General features: G+C 33.5%; 1 protein-coding gene across 2 annotated transcripts in view; it reads right to left on the minus strand.

The window, feature by feature from the left end:
- NCAM2 (neural cell adhesion molecule 2) overlaps positions 1-21130 on the minus strand; it is a 523627-nt gene that overhangs the window by 152731 nt on the left and 349766 nt on the right. For both annotated transcript variants that reach the window (XM_043448692.1, XM_043448693.1), the window contains exons 6-8: positions 12141-12258; positions 6446-6606; positions 3806-3951 (exon numbers count right to left, since the gene is read on the minus strand). In XM_043448692.1, the coding sequence (XP_043304627.1) occupies positions 3806-3951; positions 6446-6606; positions 12141-12258 (425 nt within the window). The remainder of the gene's footprint in view (positions 1-3805; positions 3952-6445; positions 6607-12140; positions 12259-21130) is intronic.

The following is a 21130-nucleotide window of genomic DNA, read 5'->3' on the forward strand; positions in this document are numbered from 1 at the left end:
ATATACTTTCCAAAAAGCGCCAATGCAGAGGCCTGTCAGAAGAACAAGCTGAACTAAGTCTGTGATAGCACAGAAAAATATGCCAAAGCTATATCTGGAGGCTGTAGAAGTCCACTTATATACTTAAAATTTCTATTTTGATATGAAATTTCACATTTCAAAATTGCATATTCATAAGTGAAACACTGCTAATTTTAAATATGCCTTGATTCCTCTCCTGAACAGTGCACTATGAAGCAGAAAACATTTTTTGTTTTACACTGCTGTATTCTTTGTGCATAGGACAGCACATGGAAACATAAAAGCCCTCAATAAAAGATGTTGATGGTTGTCAAATGAACTTGGGCAAATGGTATAGGAAACATTAGCAATGGAAATTTCTGTTACTTTAAAGATTATTTTACTGTTTACATTTTACTAAATGTAATTTTCAAGAACTCATATTTGCTTTAGAATGAAAAAAGCAGGAAATACAAAAAGGCTAATATAACCTTCATATTTTATATATATATAAAATTAAGAATTTTTAGTAGAGATTTTCATATAATGTGAAAAACTCACTCCATTATCCTTTGCCCTCCATTAAAAGCGGTTTACATAAATGAATCATTTAAAACCACTCTAGAAGTTTCCTTTAGGTCCAAACTGTACCTACTCAGAAAATAATATCATAGAGCATAAAACAATGTAATAATGAACACAATAGTAAAATTATCAATACCTTTATGCTAAGAATTTAATTTGATATAAATTTTAAAACATATTATCAAAGAATTGTCTCTCTTTATGGTTTCTAGAAATCCCTTTTGTCTTGGTATTTTATTCTGTAAGAACATTTGAAGCATGGTACAGATCATAGTGCCTCAATTCATGGAGAAAAATGCTTGTCACTTTTCTACAATCAAAATAGAAACACTTTGGTACAACTATGACTTCCGCATGTAAGTATAAAGATAACTGTTAAAGTATACTTTTTATACTTTGTATTGTTTCTTTTTAACCTTCAATGTCAGTGTAAATACATCTATTTATGTGAAGCAATAGAAAGCAATCTGGACTTAAAGAACTAAAGTTAACAGTGAATCAGTAAGTATGGTTGTTTTCTTTGACACAGAAAAAAAAAAACAGTTTTCAAATAAATGCAAAAGAACAGATAATCCTATTATTTTAATCACAAAGTTTGAGCTGATCTAAACTCAGACTATGACCAGCATTTCATATTTTACTTCAGCAAAATAAAAATAAGTTATTTTTTGAAGCTAAATCACTATTTTTTTCCCTAATTTAAAACAAATTTAAATTTATTTTGGCCACATTGTAGGCATGTGAGATCTTAGGTCCTGACCAGAGATCAAACCCACACACCCTGCATCGGAAGCCCAGAGTCTTAACTACCAGTCAGGGAAGTTCCACTATACTTTATTTACTGAGTTTATTGGCATCATTTTGAAGGATCATTTGGTGTTAAGGACTAAAAATTAAATGAGTTTTTTCTACTAAGATTTGTGAACTTTCTATCCATTAATTAATAATGTAGTATGTGTATTTACTGGAGGGAAGGGCTTGATCTCACAAATAGAAATATCTCCCCAAGGCAGGGATTAAAGGCCTTTCCCTTCTCCAGATCTTCTCAACCCAGGGATCGAACCCAGATCTCCCGAATTGCAGGCAGATTCTTTACCAGCTGAGCCACAGGGAAGCCCAAGAATACTGGAGTGGGTAGCCTATCCCTTCTCCAGCAGATCTTCCCAACACAGGAATAGAACCCAGGTCTCCTGCATTGCAGATGGAGTCTTTACCTACTGAGCGACAAGGGAATCAAATTAAACGAGTTTTTGCTACTAGATTTGTGAACTTTCTACCCATTAATTAACAATGTAGCATATTTATTTATTGGAGGGAAGTGCTTGACCTCACAAATAGAAGAAAGGCAAATAGGGTTTGTTCTCAAAATTTTATAGCCAAACTTTGTATCATGTTAATTTGATGCAAGTTTGAAATAAAAGAAGTGTTTTAAAACTATGGTATGTGTACCAGTGAAGGTGCATATGCTAAGTTTAGGGCTTATTTTGAAACAAATTTGACTCTATAGTTTCATATTTACTTTGATGTGAATTTTAAAATGTGACATCTTTTTGCTTATAATTAAAATAAAAACCTAATTTAAAGAAAAAAATTAAGTGTATGACAGTCCAGGCAGCATGTAAATATGGAAAAGAAATGAAACTGATGGTCAAATGACTGAAGTTTGAAAAATTCTGCTTTAAAACAGAATTCACGGCTATACCATTTCAACTACTTCTTACTCAGTGTAGAGTGGGCTTAATTTCTAGTGGAGGCAGCAGAGGATGTGTCTGACTCAATGAACCTGAATTCAGGCAAACTGGGAGATGGCAGGGGACAGATTACAGATCAGGCTTTATCTCTTAGAGTAATCTGAGAATCTCTCCTCATCTAGGATTGGAAGTAAGTCTCTGATTGCTTGATAATGTTTTAAGGCTAAAGTAAGTGAATATAATGAGTCTCTCATTATTGTTATGTATATAAGAAAACATCAATTAAATGAAAAATGAAAGCTATGTTTGAGAAGAGACCTATCAGAAAATTTATAAAAAATAATGAAAGTATGAGTTAGGAATATGAAGGTATGATTAATAAAGGCTTACAAACATGATAATCATTGTTGGGTGATCTTCTCCAAGGAAATGTACTAAATTGACATAAGAACTATCCACAGTTTTATATATCTAATTTTTGGACAGTTTTAAAGTATGTTATGGAAATATAACTCCTTTCAGATTTGGCAATATACCATAGTAATACCTATGCTTATTTGTTAAGAAAATATTAAAGCAAACTCTATACTGTTTTTCTGGGTTGCCAGAAGAATGCAAATTTCATTCACATTTTAGAAATTTGATTTTCAACTTGCATATATAAAATAAGTATATCAAAATAGTGTAACTATTGCCAAAAAAGATATACTATCTAAAAAATGGCATCATGAAGAAAATATGAGACAAACAAGGCTGATGTATGGGAATATATTCTTTCAAAAGATAAATAGTAAACGGCCAGGGAGAAGCCTACTATGTCAATGTATGGAATTAGCATGTTGTCAAAATTGCAAGATGAGTTGGAAGAATAGAAGCATATTTTGGATCAACTGACTTCACAATTTTCCACTATCAGTGTTGTTAAATCAAAGGTACTTATATTTTGGAAATTATTTTCTTCTATGGCAATTGACTTAAATGAATGAAAGAGGTTTAAAGGAGGTTGCTCTTTAACACTGAGAAAGAAAAGAGATATGTAAATTATATGTAAGTTTAATCTCATTATTTTTACATGTGTGAAAATGCCAATTCAGTTAACATAAATTATGTAAAAGCAGAAATCTACTTTCCTAATGCACAAAGAAAATATGAAAGAGTTAAGAGTTAAATGACAGCCAGGATTTTGTAAATGTAAATTATTTTCATTTTCATAGTACAAGGTAGAGGAATTGAAATTCCAGTAAGGTATTTTATGGATTCAGTGTATACCAAACGTTTGTATGTAGGAAAACTTAACAGTTTAAAACTTCGTGTCTTAATGAGAAACATCTTTAATATTAAAATTTGACATTCTTCTCTTATGAATTTATTTTTAGGTTGACTGTGATAGTTATCTTTTCAAAAAATAAATCATTCTTGCATTTCTACAAGTTACTTGGTGAATTGGAGACCAATATGAGATTTAATTATATAGAAAACACTGCACATACAATGCTTTTGAAAATCACTGTATATTAAATTGCTGTTACCTTATCACCTTCAGAAAAAGTGATGCCATCCACTGCTCTTTTCCAGGTGATTGCTGGAATAGGCTCCCCTTCTGCTTCACATATGAGTGTGACTTGACCATTCTCATACGTAGTCTCATTTTTAAGCTGTATTATGTGAGGCTGTACTGTAAAAAATATACACATTACTCGATCTGTATTAAAAAAAATATTATTATTCATAGTGGGCATTTCAGTACACAATAGCATAGTATGAAATGACTAATGTTGCAGTGGTTATAGTGCCATGCTTGCTTCATAAGAGTGCCAGGAGAGTTGCAAATTATAGGAGAAAGAGCTTTAAAAATAATGTTCATAGATTACGATTATAAAAATAATTTGAAGTGGTTTAGAAACCAATAGAAAAATATAATTCTTTCCAAGATTTTGTCAACTAAAGCTATTTAATTTTTTCCTCTTAAAGCTACAAAATCAAAATGTCCTCTTAAAACCACAAGTGTACTTACTATGTGTGTGTGTCTGTGTATGACATTTGCTTTTGCAGTGATTATCTCTTAAACTTTAGCAATAGTTTCACAAAAGGGGGGTAAATAGTGACTGTACCCTGAATACATAGTAAGTGTAACTATGTATAATACTTAAAATACTTAACAAGTAAATATATATACATACTATTTATCTTTTTTATTACAGTTGATTTATTTTGCCCTTAGATTGTTTTAATATTATTAGACATAAGAGATAATTATTTCTTTATAGTTATGACAGCTAGAAAACCAAACCATCATGTCTACTAATTTAAATTATATTAATATTAAAAACATGTCCCTTAAGAAATTTACATATGCCAAAGAGCTTTAAAATTTTAAACTCTGTATTGTGAGCATTTCTTAAGCTTTTATTTGTTTGAACATAAAAGTGATAAAAGTCAGCACCTGTTACTTCAGAGCAAGTAACAGTTTTTTTTTTTAAATCATTAAATGTAATCAATTTTGAAATAGATGTATGTTGCTCTTTTCTTAGAAAATTAAATTCTTGATATCAGAAACAGGACATATATAATTTTTTTAATTCAATGTTTATTCCATTGACTTTAACAGTTTTAGCTTTATTTCCACTATATATGCACAATTTTGTATCAAACACAATATGAATCTGTTCACTGTTACTATGTAAAATAATTACAAAAGTCAAGTAGCATATTATTTTTCATTCATTATTTTCTATTTAGAAGGTAAAAAAAAAATAGAAACCTTTTGTCTTTGTTCTTACTCAGTGTCAGTTAAATTTAAAAAATTAATTAAACAGTATTTTATATGAGCTCATTGAGATAGATTAAGATTATCCTTTGAAATTATCTCAAAGTCTATCATTTCTAATTATTAATTTAGTTTATACTAAGTCATGTTTAGCATTGCACATTTTAAAAAGAACATTTTCTTGAGTGGGAAATAATACTTGAATAAATTATGTGCTTTCTATAATTTCTAATAATTTTGAGAATTATTAGAAATAATGTATTTACTCTTTGTTCTATGTGAACAATTTTCTCCTGGTTCATAGCTTTGCCGATTTCTCATTATTAAAGATATTTTTGTAAACACATCTAAGCGTAACCCTTCTGAGCAACTTTCCAACATCATGATCTCCAAAATAATAGCCCTTTTTAGACCCATCTAGTTTCACATTCTTCTTAGAACACCTTATTATTCTAATTTCATTTTTATTTTAATATACTTTGGTATATTCTTTACTGTCTGTCTTACTTAACTAGAATATAGGCTTTATGAAAATCTCCCTGGTACAGGAAATATTTCTATTACAGCTGCTCAAGGACCAACTGGCCAAGGTTGTGTCCACAGGTGTACACCATTTATTTTTTGGTCTAAACAGTATTGTTGCATCTGCCAAATGCAAACACTGGTCCCTTCTACTCTTCAAAGTACTCCTTCCTTCCTGCCCCTCTCATTGTTGGGAAAGTGTTGTGATAACAACATTGTTAAAAATGGAGAAAGCACACTAAATATTAGTAATGCATATAATTCTTAGTGTTTGCTTTTTAAAGAGAATAATTATATTCTAAATATCCACCACCAAAATCTTTTCCTCTGACAAATATAATAGAAGCTAAATCAATAATTAAAAAAATAAATATACTGATTTTTGTACTTTCTATAAGTTCTGTAAAGAAAGGAATATGGCTCTAATGTGGAAGATATTTACATGAAAAGATATTTACATGAAAAGGGGATATTTAATCATGGTTACAGGTCAATGTTCCTAATTATAGCCTTTTGAATGAACTCTTGAAGTATATTAAAAGTAAAACTGAACCCAACATGTGTCATTTAAACATTTATGAAGAACAACCCACAGATATAATACATTTCTTTATGTATAATTTTAACACATTTTCTTCTAGCCTCTGCTGAGTTCATCAAATATTTTATAAAAATTTACATGTGTAATCTCATATAATTCTTAAATAAATCTATCTGGTAGCTGCAATTTTAAAATATATTTTAGAGATGAGAAAACTAAACTTAGGTTTAGAAATTAATTTAATTATAAGTAGCTCATATAAGCAACAGAGACTTCCCCAATTTGACTCAGACCTTCCTCTAGACATCACAGTTTTAACTACTATGCTATAATACTTACCAAAGACTTGGAGAAGCACCTGCTTTTCATCTTCTCCTGCCTTATTTGTGGCCTTGCAGACATAAGGGCCCCCATCACTATTGATTATGTTCCTGACAGTGAGTTCTGTATTGCTTCCTTTCAATGAGTACTTTTCATTTTCTTCAATGAACTTGCCATTCCTAAAGAAGGAAACAGGTTGATCTTCATAAATCTGAGTTCATTTTTCAGGATCAGATCCCTTTAGCATTTTGACCTATAATGTCAATCACTTCATGGCTACTGTCATTGATACATAAAGCTATATTCCAACTAAACTTATACATTTATTAGCTCAAAAAAAATTTAATGCATAAGTAGTAACATTATACTTGAAAGTTGCTTTGACTTTAGAGGCAAGAATAACACTTGAGTTGTGTTGAAATCTTCACACACCTTAGGCAAAAGCACTTTTGTTAATTTTGGACTTGATTATTAGCAAAAATAAAAATAAAAAAAGCTTTATTCCGGTGAGTCAACACTTATCTACGAAATATATTTATTTACTAGGTTACAGGGACACAATAGACTTCCCCAATGGCTCAGGGTAAAGAATCCACCTTCAATGCAGGAGATGTAGGCTCAATCCCTGCATTGGGAAGATCCCCTGGAGAAGGAAATGGCAACCAACTTTCACTCCACTATTCTTGTCTGGGAAATCCCATGATTTCCCAGAGGAGGCTGGTGGGCTACAGTCCAAGGGGTCGCAAAAGAATCAGACATGACTGAATGACTAACCAACAACAAGAAGTATAAAAATTTAGGGTCTCCCTTTAGGTGTTACTTCCTTGGTGGCTCAGATCGTAAGTAGTCTGCTTGCCATGCAGGAGACCTGGGCTCAATCCCTGAGTTGGGAAGATCCCCTGGAGAAGGAAAGGCTACCCACTGCAGTGTTCTTGCCTGGAGAATCCCATGAACGGAGGAGCCTGGCAGGCTACAGTCCATTGGATCGCAAAGAATTGGATATGACTGAGCAACTTCACTTTAGGGGTAGGGAGTTTTACCTGTCCATATGAATTTAAATTAAAAAGGAAATGTACACAAGAATTATTAGAAATTTTCTTAGAAAGAAACAATATTTTTCTGATATTCTAAATGATCTTTTCAGTGAATTCTAGTTCTGCTTTCTAGAAAGTACTGCCACATATCTTAAAATAATTTTTATTTTCTATGACTCAATAACATCCATTTTTCCAGTTTTTATTGACATGTCTAAATATACCATAAAATCTGCAAAAAAATTCATAAGTGGTGTACAACACTGGGCAAATACTAAATGGCAAATGTATACAGTGCTCTGCAATTTTATGCTTTTTCACAATTTCAGTAATCAAACATTTTCAAGTATGAATAATGACAAGATGTCAGCATTTTTGTCTAGAATTTTATGTATAGATAGGGTTTTCAGTCCAATTTTTAATCTAATCAATAAAGAAATATTCATTTGTATCATCATCAATTAGAAGTTTTAACAATTTGTGGCTTAAGACTCACTTTCCTTCTCTTATTCACCTGGATAAATACAATTAGCCCATACATGTGCATTTTCCCTCCCATCCTCATTCACAGATGAGAGAACTAAACATTTAAGTATGGTTTCCCCACCCCTCAATCCACAGATGAAAAGGCTAGGTTTACATAGCATTATAAACTGCAAGTTAAGTAAATTCTAGTGTTTTTTATGATAAAGGGATTTTTCTCTACTTTATGTGAAATATTGTTCTAAAGGTTTGAAATACAGCAGATGAGTGGGACAAAGCCACTTATTTTAAGAATTCATAATCTGACTGGCAGTAATAGAGGGTAATATAGATACCATTAGTGCATTTATTCATAACTTGGTGTGTGTGCTGGGAGGAGTGAGGGACCTATCATAATAGAAGAGAAAGAAAAAGATGATGGCTGGAATACTCTGGGAATTTTCTTGGGGAAAAATCCATGATCTAGGCTTTGACATGAATGGGTAGGTCTTGAAGAATTTAAAGCAGTCAATTTGTAAAGATCAGGGTGCTCAGGGCCAGTGCACTGGGATGACCCTGAGGGGTGGGATGGGGAGGGAGGTGGGGAGGGGGGGTTCAGGATGGGGACACAAGTACACCCAAGAAAATTCCCAGAGTATTCCAGCCATCATCTTTTTCTTTCTCTTCTGTTATAATAAATTAATTATTAATTAATCAGCCATGGCTGATTCATGTCAATATATGGCAAAAATCATTACAATATTTTAAAGTAATTAGCCTCCAATTAAAATAAATAAATTCATTTTAAAAAAGAGATCATGTTTCCTTAAAGAGTTCAATTTAAAAATACTATTAAAGAATAATAATTCAGGTAATGGTTCTAATTGTGTCTCTCCCAATAAACCTATTATATAGAAAGTAGTCATTGTTATCCATAATGCATTTCTGTAAAATGTCCATGACTGGATAAAAACAAATAAACAAACCCTCGGTGGAGCCAGACAGGGTCTCCGAAGTGTAGTGGAAGACAGAGTTCTCAGCTGGGGGAAGTTAAAGTGACTAGAATTTACAGGTTTAAAAAATAAAAATGTGAGAAGGCACAAGAGAGAACTGAAGAATCTGCAGAGCTTTCCCAATCAATCTTCTTAAAAAATTTTATAGGAATGTAGTTGATTTACAAGGCTGTGGTACAGTGTATGCAAGTAAGGCTTCCCCAGACTAAGGAAAGAACCACTGGAATAAATAAAGCACAGTAATACCAGGAGCTCACCAAAGACCAGGAAGAATTTGCATTCCTTCGATCCAGAGTAGAAAGACCTCCTAAAACACAAGGTATTAAATTGCCTCCTTACAAGAATATTGCTTCAGTAATGCAGCCAAATTAATCTTATACTGAAAGGTTGCTCCATATCCATCTAAAAGAGCTTTAAAGCAAATCTCAAGAAGATCAACTTCTCCCAAGTACCTTAACTGCATCCAAAGCTAAGGTAAAAGAAAATGAAAATATCCAGCGCCTGAAAACATAAAACTCTCTACCTGGCACCCGATAAAAATTGGCAGGATAGTAAATAGCTAGGAAAATATGACCTATAATAAGTTTAAAAAAATCAATTAGTATAAAAGATTCAGAAAAGACACAGATGATACAATTAGTAGACAAGATCATTTAAATAGCTATTAAATACATTCTATATGCTGAAGGAAGTCATATATGAGCTTGGTAAGAGAAGAATAGAAAACAAACAAAAAAGGCTTCCAGCAAACTTACAGACATAAAACTAGAATGATGAAAAACACTCTGGCTGGATTAAGAGCATATTAGACATTACAAGTGGGTTTAGTCTAAGGAATGCAAGGTTGTTTTAATATTTGAAAACCCATGGAATACATCAATTAAAACAGCTAACAATAAAAATCTACATGGTATTCTCAAAAGAATAAGTATACTTTTCTCAGAAGAAGAAACACTGGAGCAGAAATGAAGAAAGTGATATTCAGAGTTTCTGTTTTTATCCCCACTTTGGTTTTCATGTCGCCAAGTGCTTCTGGTTCTCTTTGTGAAAAATTCTTATTTTTCTTCAATGCTTGGTCTTAAATTACCTTCTTTACTGACTTCACTCACACTTCTTGGAGATAGTATCACTATGCAACAGGCAGTCTGGATTTTTCTCTCTGTGCTGCTGCCCTAATGCTTTTTGGAATTTTTTTTCACAAAAATAACGTGTATGTGAAAGTGTTAGTCACTCAGTTATGTCCAACTCTTTGCAACCCCATGGACTGTAGCCCACCAGGCTCCTCTGTCCGTGGGATAAGGATACTGGGATTGGGTTGTCATGCCCTCCTCCTGGGGATCTTCCCGACACAGGGATCGAACCCATGTCTCCTGTGGCTCCCGTATTACAGGTGGATTCTTTACCGCAGAACCACTGGGGAAGTCCAAACATTTCTACATACACAGATAAATACATCGCAGTAAAGACTTCCCTCTGATACCAATTTTACCTCCTTTAAGAATAGTACCATATATTCCAATTCTCCCACTGTATAGTATATATCCAGCAAGTAGAATATCTATTATTTTATTCCATTCAAATGATGAGACTAATGTCATATGAAAAAAAAATGGAGATGCAAAGCTATGGAGTTAAGTTATTCAATTATAGTAGCCTCTGATTCATTCTAGACTGCATGATTTTTATATTTCCACATACATATGAGAATTTTGAACTAATGTTAAACTTAAGAAGAAAATCTAAACCAAAAGGCAGTAGTCTCTCCAGAAAGATAAAATGATGAGAATAAGATTCTAAAATGATATTTGTTCACTGTAATGAATGATCCAAGAGCTTTTCCTTGCTGTGGTTAGATCTAATATTGACTGTTAAGGATACACATTAGAAACCAGAAGTCTCTGAGAAACATGATAATTATCTGGGGTGAATGTATTAATGTTTGATGTGTAATCAGTTAAAAAATATCAAGTGTGTTAGAAAGGAATTATTGTCTGCAAAGAAAGTCTAAAAACACCTGTCTGAAGAAATATCTTGTTTATTGCTACCTGCTATGTTAAGTGGTTAAATAAGGATTTTAAACCTGAAGATAATATCAGTAAATGCTCAGAAATTAATGAAAAATAGTTTTGAATTTCAATTATTCTCCTTAAAATGTTATTTAAAACCTAATCATTCTTATGGGTACTTTTGTCAACTTGAATATATTTTTTTCTTGTTTTCTAATTGTTTTCTTGAAGCTTTCTTGTTTTCTTTCTTGTTTTCTAATTGCTTTCTTGTTTTCTAATTGTTTTCTTGAAGTTATTCTATAGCATATGATTTATAACATGATATTTATAAATTTGCTTCAGTAGTAACCTTAATTAATAGCTAATACATGTTTAAAAGACTCCATTTTTAAACTTTCATTGTCTCCATTTTAACAGCGTGAGTCACAACCTAAAAGAATGGAATATTTTCATATCTGTTCTATGTTAACAGAAATCAAATAGCATTTAAAAATTCAGAAAATATATAAAAGTGAATTATAAAACAATAGATTTATAATAGAGACTTTATTCATTTGAATCTTTATATAACATTAAATTTATTATAATTTAGCTCTAGAAAATTACCTTTATTTGTCATAAATATAGTATGCGAACAAAATATACAATTATGTTTGTGTGGGTTAATCGCTCAGTTGTGTCCGACTCTTTGCAATCGCTTGGACTGTAGCCCACCAGGCTCCTCTGTCCATGGGGTTCTCCAGGCAAGAGTACTAGAGTGGGTAATCATTCCCTTCTTCAGGGATCTTCCCGACCCAGGGATTGAACCCAGGTCTCCCACGTTGGAGGCCGACTCGTTACTGTCTCAGCCACCAGGGGCATACAACAGTGGCATCTTACTAGATTTCCCACTTCTGGGCACTCTCTAGTAGTAACAGTAAAATGGCTGAATCAGTCACAGGGCTCCTGGACCCATTTTAGCCAGAAACATGCCTGTTAGACTGACCAGAGCTATAAACACAGCCTTTGACTTGTATTAAATCACTCTGTTGCTCTCTTCAACAATTTAACCAACTGAACTGGAAACAAAAGCCTCATCATTTTTTAAATGAAATGAAAAAATAATGGTTTCCTTCCAGACAAAATGATAAGATTGTAAGTATTTTCCCAGAAGCCTGACCATGGACACAAGGCAAGAGAGTGTGGGTACATAACCTACCTGTACCAGGAGATGGTGGGCTCAGGAGAGCCTGCGGCCCTGCAGGAAAATGCCATCTCTTCTCCTCTCTCCGCTGTGGCATTAAAGGATTTCTGAGGCATTGTGATCACTGGTGGCACTGAAAAACAGATGAATGTAGATGAAATAAAGATGAAAAATAGTTTACCAACACCATTGAGACTGTTTCACCATTGCCTTTTTTTTTTTAAAAGCTAAGCTTTAAAACTTGATAGCTCACCTCTGTACTGAAATCAAGAGGACTGACCTGACGGCATAGAAAAATGACTTTAAAATCACAGATCTGCCTTCTAATGTACAATAATTAGATAATTCACTGTAATGCTGTTTTACTATTTTTAATCTATCAAATGAGACTAAAAATAAACTAGACATTTTAGAAAATATATATCCATATTTATATTTATATATACACATGCTTTTATGAACGATTACTTACAAAAAGATAGACAATACCACCCTGGCTTGCATCAATACTGTTAATCTACTTGGAGCATAAATGGATTTCCTATTTGGGTTCTCATTGGTGTATGTAATTCTATAAGCAATCATTCACAGCTTCAAGACAGGGCTTTCAAATTAAGTGTCAAGCCATAATGTTCCCTCTGATTAACCACACTTAATTTCTTTAAACAACTATAGAAGATTTTATGAAGAGAGACTGCTTAATCCATAGAGAGTATGAAATAGATTTTCATGAACAATTCAATTTTATAATTAAGCTTCCTCAATTTCTAACTAATTACATTGCAAAAACTGTATATGTTGCACATTTTGAACATGTTGAAACTGTTACTGAAATGCATTGTTTGTAATAAACAAATCAATGCCATCCATAACAGAAGCTAAATTTCAAAGTAAAGCATACATATTCATTTAATGTACACTTTTATGATTTTCAATTGAATATGATGAAACATTTATAAAATTAATTATTTAATATGTTTGAGTTTTACTATCCTGAACAACATGACCAGACAGGCATTTAGATGTGTGATGATAATTAAATATTTCAATAGCATTCAGGTCATCATTGATGCTACATTATTACAACTGATGACGGGGATAGGAACTGTTATATATCTTAGTAATTATGCACATTAAATCAAATTTCTGCCTTTATGAATTCAAATACAAGGTGCATGACCTGACGTGCTGTCTGTAAACTAACATAATAATTACTAGCATTAAAATAGGATGGATTTTTTTTTTTCAGATGTTAACTCTGCTTTTGAAGTCATTGAGATTTGACTTTTTGTACCCTGTTTTCTTCTCTTATAATTATGGGAGAAAACAGTTTATTCAACATACATTGCTTTTCCTTTTGTTATTTATAAATGTAGTGGCAAGGACACTATATTTTTATTGAAACAATCAAGATTTTTAGCCCTTAAAGAATTATGATGAAAATGAACTATTTAACACAAATTCTCTCTATAGTATTTATGTAGATAAAAATATTTTCAAATGGAGAATCATATTTTAGCTCTTGTCCAGTTACTGTTACTAATCTAAACAAGTTATTTATTCTTTATGATAATCTTCTTATCTATAAAGTCAACTGTATATGCTGGATGATCTCTCAGAATTAACAAATCTTAATCTCTGTGTTTTATGATATATTAACTCCACTAATGATACATGTGTTCTTATTTGTAGTGCAGATTAGCAGAAAAATACTAACACTGCATATTTAGATACTTTGAGGTACTCTGAAGAATAACTCTAGAACTATTTGGAAGAAAAAAATGCAATAAAATCTGCAGAGGTTTTCACTAGTTCAGATGCCAAGATATTCCAACAGTTTGTTAGCTCCTGTTTAGACTGTACAGCATTTTTATGTATATTAACTTATGCTTCTGAATTCACTGTTGAGCTGGATTAAATACTTTTAAAAGAGAAAACAATCATATTTCATATGAATTTATTTTTTCCTCACAAGGTCAGCACCTACACTATTTTAACTTTTTTTAAATATCTTTTTTGGCATAGGACCACATATAAAAAATTCAGGATTAATAACTTTACCAAGATTTATATTCTGTATCTGTTAAGTACCTGGAGAAGGGTATGGCAACCCACTCCAGTATTCTTGTCTGGAGAATTCCATGGACAGAGGAGCCCGGCAGGCCCCAGTCCATGGGGTGGCAAAGAGTCGGACACAGCTAGGTGACAAATACACAAACACATCTGTTAAGTAGTCAATTCTTTCTAAGTTTCTCTTTTCATAGTTTAGCTTCAAGAAACATTGGAATGTGTAGAGAAATAGCTCTATAACTTATGTATACATGTAGGCTTTGATTCACCTTAACATTACAATTTCCCTCATTGGCTGCTTATATAGCAAAGATATCATTAACTTGATATCTCAATTCCCCTTCATCAATAGAAGAATCCTGCTAGTCTAATCCACTCTTCTTCTGTGTCTTGCAGTCTGTCTCCACTCACTTTACCTCAAGTATTTTTGGAAGATAAAGAATATGGTATTAACTGTGAAATACTTGTATAGTCCTAGTTAACCAATACAATAATTTCTCCAATTTTATGCAGGATAAGGATAACAAACCCCACTCCACCATTGTCAGGATATCAACTCTTTTCTAACTTACTGATTATTTGGATCTGTCCTAAATATGGATTATCAAATATATTCATATATACAAGCTCCATCTGGCAGAGGACTAGTGTCTTAAGACTCAGCCTTTTCTAAATTACTTTTTCTTGTTTATCACTTTTAAGGTTCCGTGACACTTAGACACTCACACAAGAGAGTACTTGGGGAAGACAGCAGAGGCGGAAGCAGCAGGCATTTGTCTCCACACCTACACAACAACTGCACTAGCAGGATCTGTCTTATCTAACTATCTTGGAACTGCCAGGTCTACTGAATGCTTGCAACTTCTAGACAAGGACATGGAAGGTAAATCTTGGTTAACACTGATCAACTTATGTTGTACGTGTACAGAAGCAACTACCTATCACCCTTCCCATCTGAGGCAGGCAGCTGTACACACGTTTCTGGCATAAGTAGCACATAAAAAGCCAGGATAGGAAAAAAAAAAGGCTTTGTTATTAAGAAATCAAGGATCTGTGCACTAATCCCTGACTGAGGCTTTTGATCACAGAGGTGAAGATATAAAGAGGCAGTGGCAATTGTTGTTAAACCTCCCACAATTGTTGTGAAATCCTGGGATTTAATTAACTGTCATCCTTTAATGCCTTCCTTTTCCTTTTCTTTTCTTTTCTTTTTTTTTTTTAATCCTTTTGCAGTGGGTGCTCATTCACTTCAGTTCAGTTCAGTTCAGTCGCTCAGTCGTGTCCAACTCTGCAACCCCGTGAACCGCAGCACGCCAGGCCTCCCTGTCCATCACCAACTCCCGTAGTTTACCCAAACTCATGTCTATTGAATTGGTGATGCCATCAAACCATCTCATCCTCTGTTGTCCCCTTCTCCTCCTGCCCTCAATCTTTCCCAGAATCAGGGTCTTTTATAATGAGTCAGCTCTTCGCATCAGGTGGCCAAAGTTAGGAGTTTCAGCTTCAACATCAGTCCTTCTAATGAACACCCAGGACTGATCTCCTTTAGGATGGACTGGTTGGAGCTCCTTGCAGTCCAAGGGACTCTCAAGAGTCTTCTCCAACACCACAGTTCAAAAGCATCAATTCTTCAGCACTCAGCTTTCTTTATAGTCCAACCCTCATATCCATACATGACTACTGGAAAAACCATAGCCTTGACTAGACAGACCTTTGTTGACAAAGTAATGTCTCTGCTTCTTTAATATGCTATCTAGGTTGGTCATATGCAACTCTTTGTGACCCTGTGGACGGTAGCCCTCCAGACTCCACAGTCTATGGGATTCTCCAGGCAAAAATACTAGAGTATATTGCCATGCCCTCCTCCAGGGGATCTTCCCATGTCTCTTATGCTTCCTGCATTGGCAGTCAGGTTCTTTACCACAAACAGAACCTGGCCAGATATTAAAGACTGGGACAATTAAAAACAACTCCATATAATGGACATATTAGAAAGTGACCATGCATGTTGGTGGCTTAGACGGTAAAAAATCTGCTTGCAATGCAGAAGACCCGTGTTCAATCCCTGGGTTGGGAAGATCCCCTGGAAAAGGAAATGGCAACCCACTCTAGTATTCTTGCCTGGAGAATTCTAAGGACAGAAGAGCCTAGAGGGCTACGGTCCATTGGGTCATAAAGACTTGGACAAGAATGAGTGAGTAACGCTTTCAAGCATGTTCAGGGAAAGATGCAGGCTTAGAAAATACCAGAGGCTACCTCAAATTTGTCTCAGTGTGATCTTTGTTTGATCTCAGTTTGATCAGGGACACACTTTGATAATAATAACAAAGAATCAGTCATAGTAAACCCTGTGATTGAGAAAGAATCTGATTTCCATGTGCTAAGTCACTTCAGTTATATCTGACTCTTTGTGACTCAATGGATTGTAGCTCGCCAGGCTCCTCTGTCCGTGAGATTCTCCAGGCAAGAGTACTGGAGTGGTTTGCCATGCCTTTCTCCAGGGGATCTTCCCAGCCCACAGATGGAACCCACATCTCTTACATTTCCTGTGTTGGTGGGCAGGTTCTTTACCACTAGTTCCACCATAGTAAACACTTCTTATATTCAAATGTCCAATTATCAGCAAAAATATCACAAAGCATGCAAAGAAATAAGAAAGTATGGCGCATTGAAAGGAAAAATTAAGTCAATAGAAACTGTCCCTGAAAAAGAACTGAGGGCAGATATACTGATAAATACTTTCAAACAACCATCTTAATGATGCTCAAATAACTGAAGGAAGAATTGGAGAAACTGAAGAAAACAATGTATGAAGAAAATGGAAACACGTATAAAGATATAGAAAACCTTTAAAAAATGGGCAAAAAGAAATTCTGAAACTTAAAATTACAATCACTGAAATAAAAGATTCAATAGAGGGATTCACAGGCAAATGTGAGCAAACAGAAGAATCACTGAATATGAAATAAGGTAATGAAAGTTCTTGAGTATGAGCAACAGAACGACAAAAGACTGAAGAAAAGTTATTACAACTGAAGAGACTGGTGGGACATAACCAAGTAGGCCAACAGTCACATGGTAGGAGTCTCAGAAGGGAAGTGGGAGAAAAGGGGACACGCTGAATGTTTGAAGGAATAACGGCTTAAAACTTTAGCCATGAGTGTAAAACTAAGGTTAATTCAAAGAGGACCAGGACAAGATGCATTATAATGGAATTCTCCAAAGGCAAAGAGAAAATCTTAGAAAGCAGTAAGAGAGCAGTGACTCATCACATACAAGGGATCCTCAATAATTTTATTATCAGCAGATTTTGCATCTAAACCTTTGGAGGACAGATGGCAGTGGGTAGATATATTTGAAGTGCTAAAAGGAAAGAAGAAATCTGTCAACCAAGAAATCTAGATCCTGGAAAACTGTCTTTCAACAGTGAGGGAGAAATCAAGACATTCCAGATAAGTAAAAGCTGAGGGAGTTCGTTACTACTAGAACTGCCTTGCAAGAAGTGCTTAAGGGAATCCTGCAAGTTGAAACAAAAGGACACTAGAAAGCAATTCAAAGCCATATGAAGAAATGAAGAACTCAATAAAAGTAAACATGTGGGCAATAAAAAAGCTAGTACTATTCTAATGGAAGTTTGTAACTGTACTTTTTTTTTCTGTAAGACTTAAGAGACTAATACATTTTTAAAAAATATTAATATAATTTTAACAATGTTTTATAACTGGATTTTTTCAGATCCCTTTTTGGGACACAAAAGATATAAAGATATAATTTTTGATATCAACAACCAAAAAGAATAGGGTTAGCTGTAAAGGAGCAGAATTTTATGTTATTGAAGTTAAGCTGGTATACATTTAAGTTGGAGTGTTATAACTTTAGGACATTAACTGCAGTACCACCAATAACCACAAAGAAAATAGATACAAAATATATACAAAAGGAAATGAGAAAGCCATTTTAAAATTTCACTATAAAAAAACCAACAAGAAGACAGTAATGTAGGAAATGAGAAAAAAAATTATAAGACATTCAGGAAACAAATAAAAACAGACAAAATTACTTCCATCCCTATCAATAATTATTTTAAATGTAAATGTATTAAACTCTCCAATAAACATACAGAGGTTGGCAGAATGGCTAGAAACTGAAAAAGTTATGTCCAAACTATAAGAGATTCAGTGTCAATACGAAGACACAAATAGACTGAAAGTAAACAGAGATAGACATGATAGCCATAAAGAGCAGGGGTGACTACCCAAATAGACAAAATAGACTTTAAATAAATTCATTTTCTAAGAATTTGTCCAATTCTTCCCAGTTATCCATTCTACTGGCATATAGCTGCTCATAGTAGTCTCTTATGATCCTTTGTATTTCTGTGTTGTCTGTTGTAACATTTACTTTTTCATTTCTACTTTTATTAAGTCTTTTTTTTCTTGATGAGGCTAGTTAATGATTTCTGAATTTTTTTATCTTTTCAAAATACCAGCTTTTAATTTTATTGATCTTTGCTATGTCTCCATTTCTTTTTCATGTATTTCTGCTTTTATTTGTATGATTTCTTTCCTTCTACTACCTTTTGTTCTTTTTTTTCTACTTGATTTATGTGTAAAGTTAGGTTGTTTAATTGATGGCTGTCTTGTTTCTTAATTTAAGCTTGCATTGCTATGAACTTCAATCTTTCTACTACTTTTACTTTATCTCATAGGTTTTGAGTTTTCATTGTCATTTGTTTCTAGGCATATTGTGATTTCCTTTTTGATTTATTTAGTGATCTGATGGTTATTTAGAAGTGTGCTGTTTAGCCTCCATTTGTTTGTGTTTTTTATAGTTGTTTTCCCCTGCAGTTGATACCTAATCTTACAGCATTTTGATCAGAAGAGATGCTTGAAGTGATTTCAATTTTTAAAAATTTATAAGGCCTGATTTGTGGCCCAAGATCTGATCTATCCTGAAGAATGTTTCATGTGCACTTGAGAATAAATTAAACCTATTTTTTATAGGTGAAATGCCCTTTGACAAAATTCAACATACATGTTTGATAAAATATCTCTATAAAGTAGGCATTGAAGGGACATACTTTAACATAATAAAGGCTATATATGACAAAGCCACAGCAAATATTATTATCAATGGTGAAGAACTGAAAGCATTTTCTCTAAAATCAGGAACAAGATAAGGGTGTCCACATTCACCATTATTACTGAACAGTTTTGGAAGTCCTAGCCTCAGGAAACAGGAAAAAAAAAAAGCAATCCAGATAGGAAAAGGAGAAGTAAAACCCAAGCTGTTTGCAGATTCTCTACACAGAAAACCCTAAATATGCCACCTGAAAATTATTAGAGCTAATCAATGAATATAGTTAAGATGCAGAATATAAAATTAATACACAGGAATCCCTTGCATTCACTATACACTAACAATGAAAAAATCAAAAAGTGAAATTAAGGAAACATCCCATTCACCATTGCAAAAAAAATAAATAAAATAATTAGCTATAAATTTACATAAAGAGACAAAAGATCTGTGTGCATAAAACTATAAGACACTGATTAAAGAATCAAAAGTGACACAAACAGATGGAGAGATATACTATCTTATTGGATTAGAAGAATCAATATAGTGAAGATGACTACACTACCCAAAGCAACCTGTAGATTCAATGCAAACCCTATCAAACTACCAATGATATTTTTCACAGAACTAGAATAAACAATTTGACAGTTTGTATGGAAGCACAAAAGATCTTGAATAGCCAGAGTAATCTTGATAAAGAATAGAACTATTGGAATCAACCTTCCTGATTTCAGATGATACTATAAAGCTAGTCATCAAGACAGTATGGAATTGGCACAAAGACAGAAATATAGACCAATGGAACAAGATAGAAAGTCCAGAGATAAATCCATCCACCTAAAGACATCTTATCCTAGACAAAGGAGTCAAAAACATACAATGGAAAAAGACAGTCCCTTCAACAAGTTATGCTGAGAAAACTGGTCAACTACATGTAAAACAACAGAAATAGAACACTTCCTCAGTCCTTTCCTAACAACAACATACACCAAAATAAATTCAAACTGGATTAAAGACCTAAACATAAGACCAGCAATTATAAACCTCTTAGAGAAAAACAAAGGCAGAATAAATCAGAGCAAGATCCAATATGAGACTCTTAGAGCAAAAGAAATAAAAACAAATGGGACCTAATTAAACTTAAAAGTGTTTGCAAATGAAGAAAACTAAAAGCAAAGTGAAAAGAAAAATCTTCAGAATGGGACAACATAATAGCAAATGAGACAACTGACAGAGAATTTATCTCCAAAACATATAAGCTCATGCAGCTCAATACCAGAAAAACAAAGAAACAAATCAAAAACTAAGCAGGAAACCCACACAGACATTTCTTCAAAGAAAACATAAACACATAAACACATGCCAAGATGATGAGCATCGCTCACTATTAGAAGGATGCAAATCAGAATGACAATGAGGTCTTATCTCACACTGGCCAGAATGACCATCATGAAAAAGTCTGCAAATGATAAATGCTGGAGAGTATGTGGATAAAAGAGAACATTCTTACACTGGTGGGAATGCAAATTGATATAAGCACTATGGGGAACAGTATGGAGATTCTTAAAAAACTAGAAATAAAAATACCATATGACCCATCAATCCCACTACTGGGCATATACCCTGAGGAAACATATTTGAAGAAGACTCATGTACCCAATGTTCACTGCAGCACTATTTACAATAGCTAGGACAAAGAGGCAACCATTGACAGATGAATGGATAAGGAAGCCGAGGTACACATACACAATGGGATATTACTTTGCTATAAAAAGGAATACATTTGAGTCAGTTCTAATTACATAGATGAACCTAGAGCCTATTATACAGAGTGAAGTAAGTTAGAAAGACAAAGACAG

The sequence above is a fragment of the Cervus canadensis genome, chromosome 27 (genome assembly GCF_019320065.1).
Source record: "Cervus canadensis isolate Bull #8, Minnesota chromosome 27, ASM1932006v1, whole genome shotgun sequence".
Classification (NCBI taxonomy): Eukaryota; Metazoa; Chordata; class Mammalia; order Artiodactyla; family Cervidae; genus Cervus; species Cervus canadensis.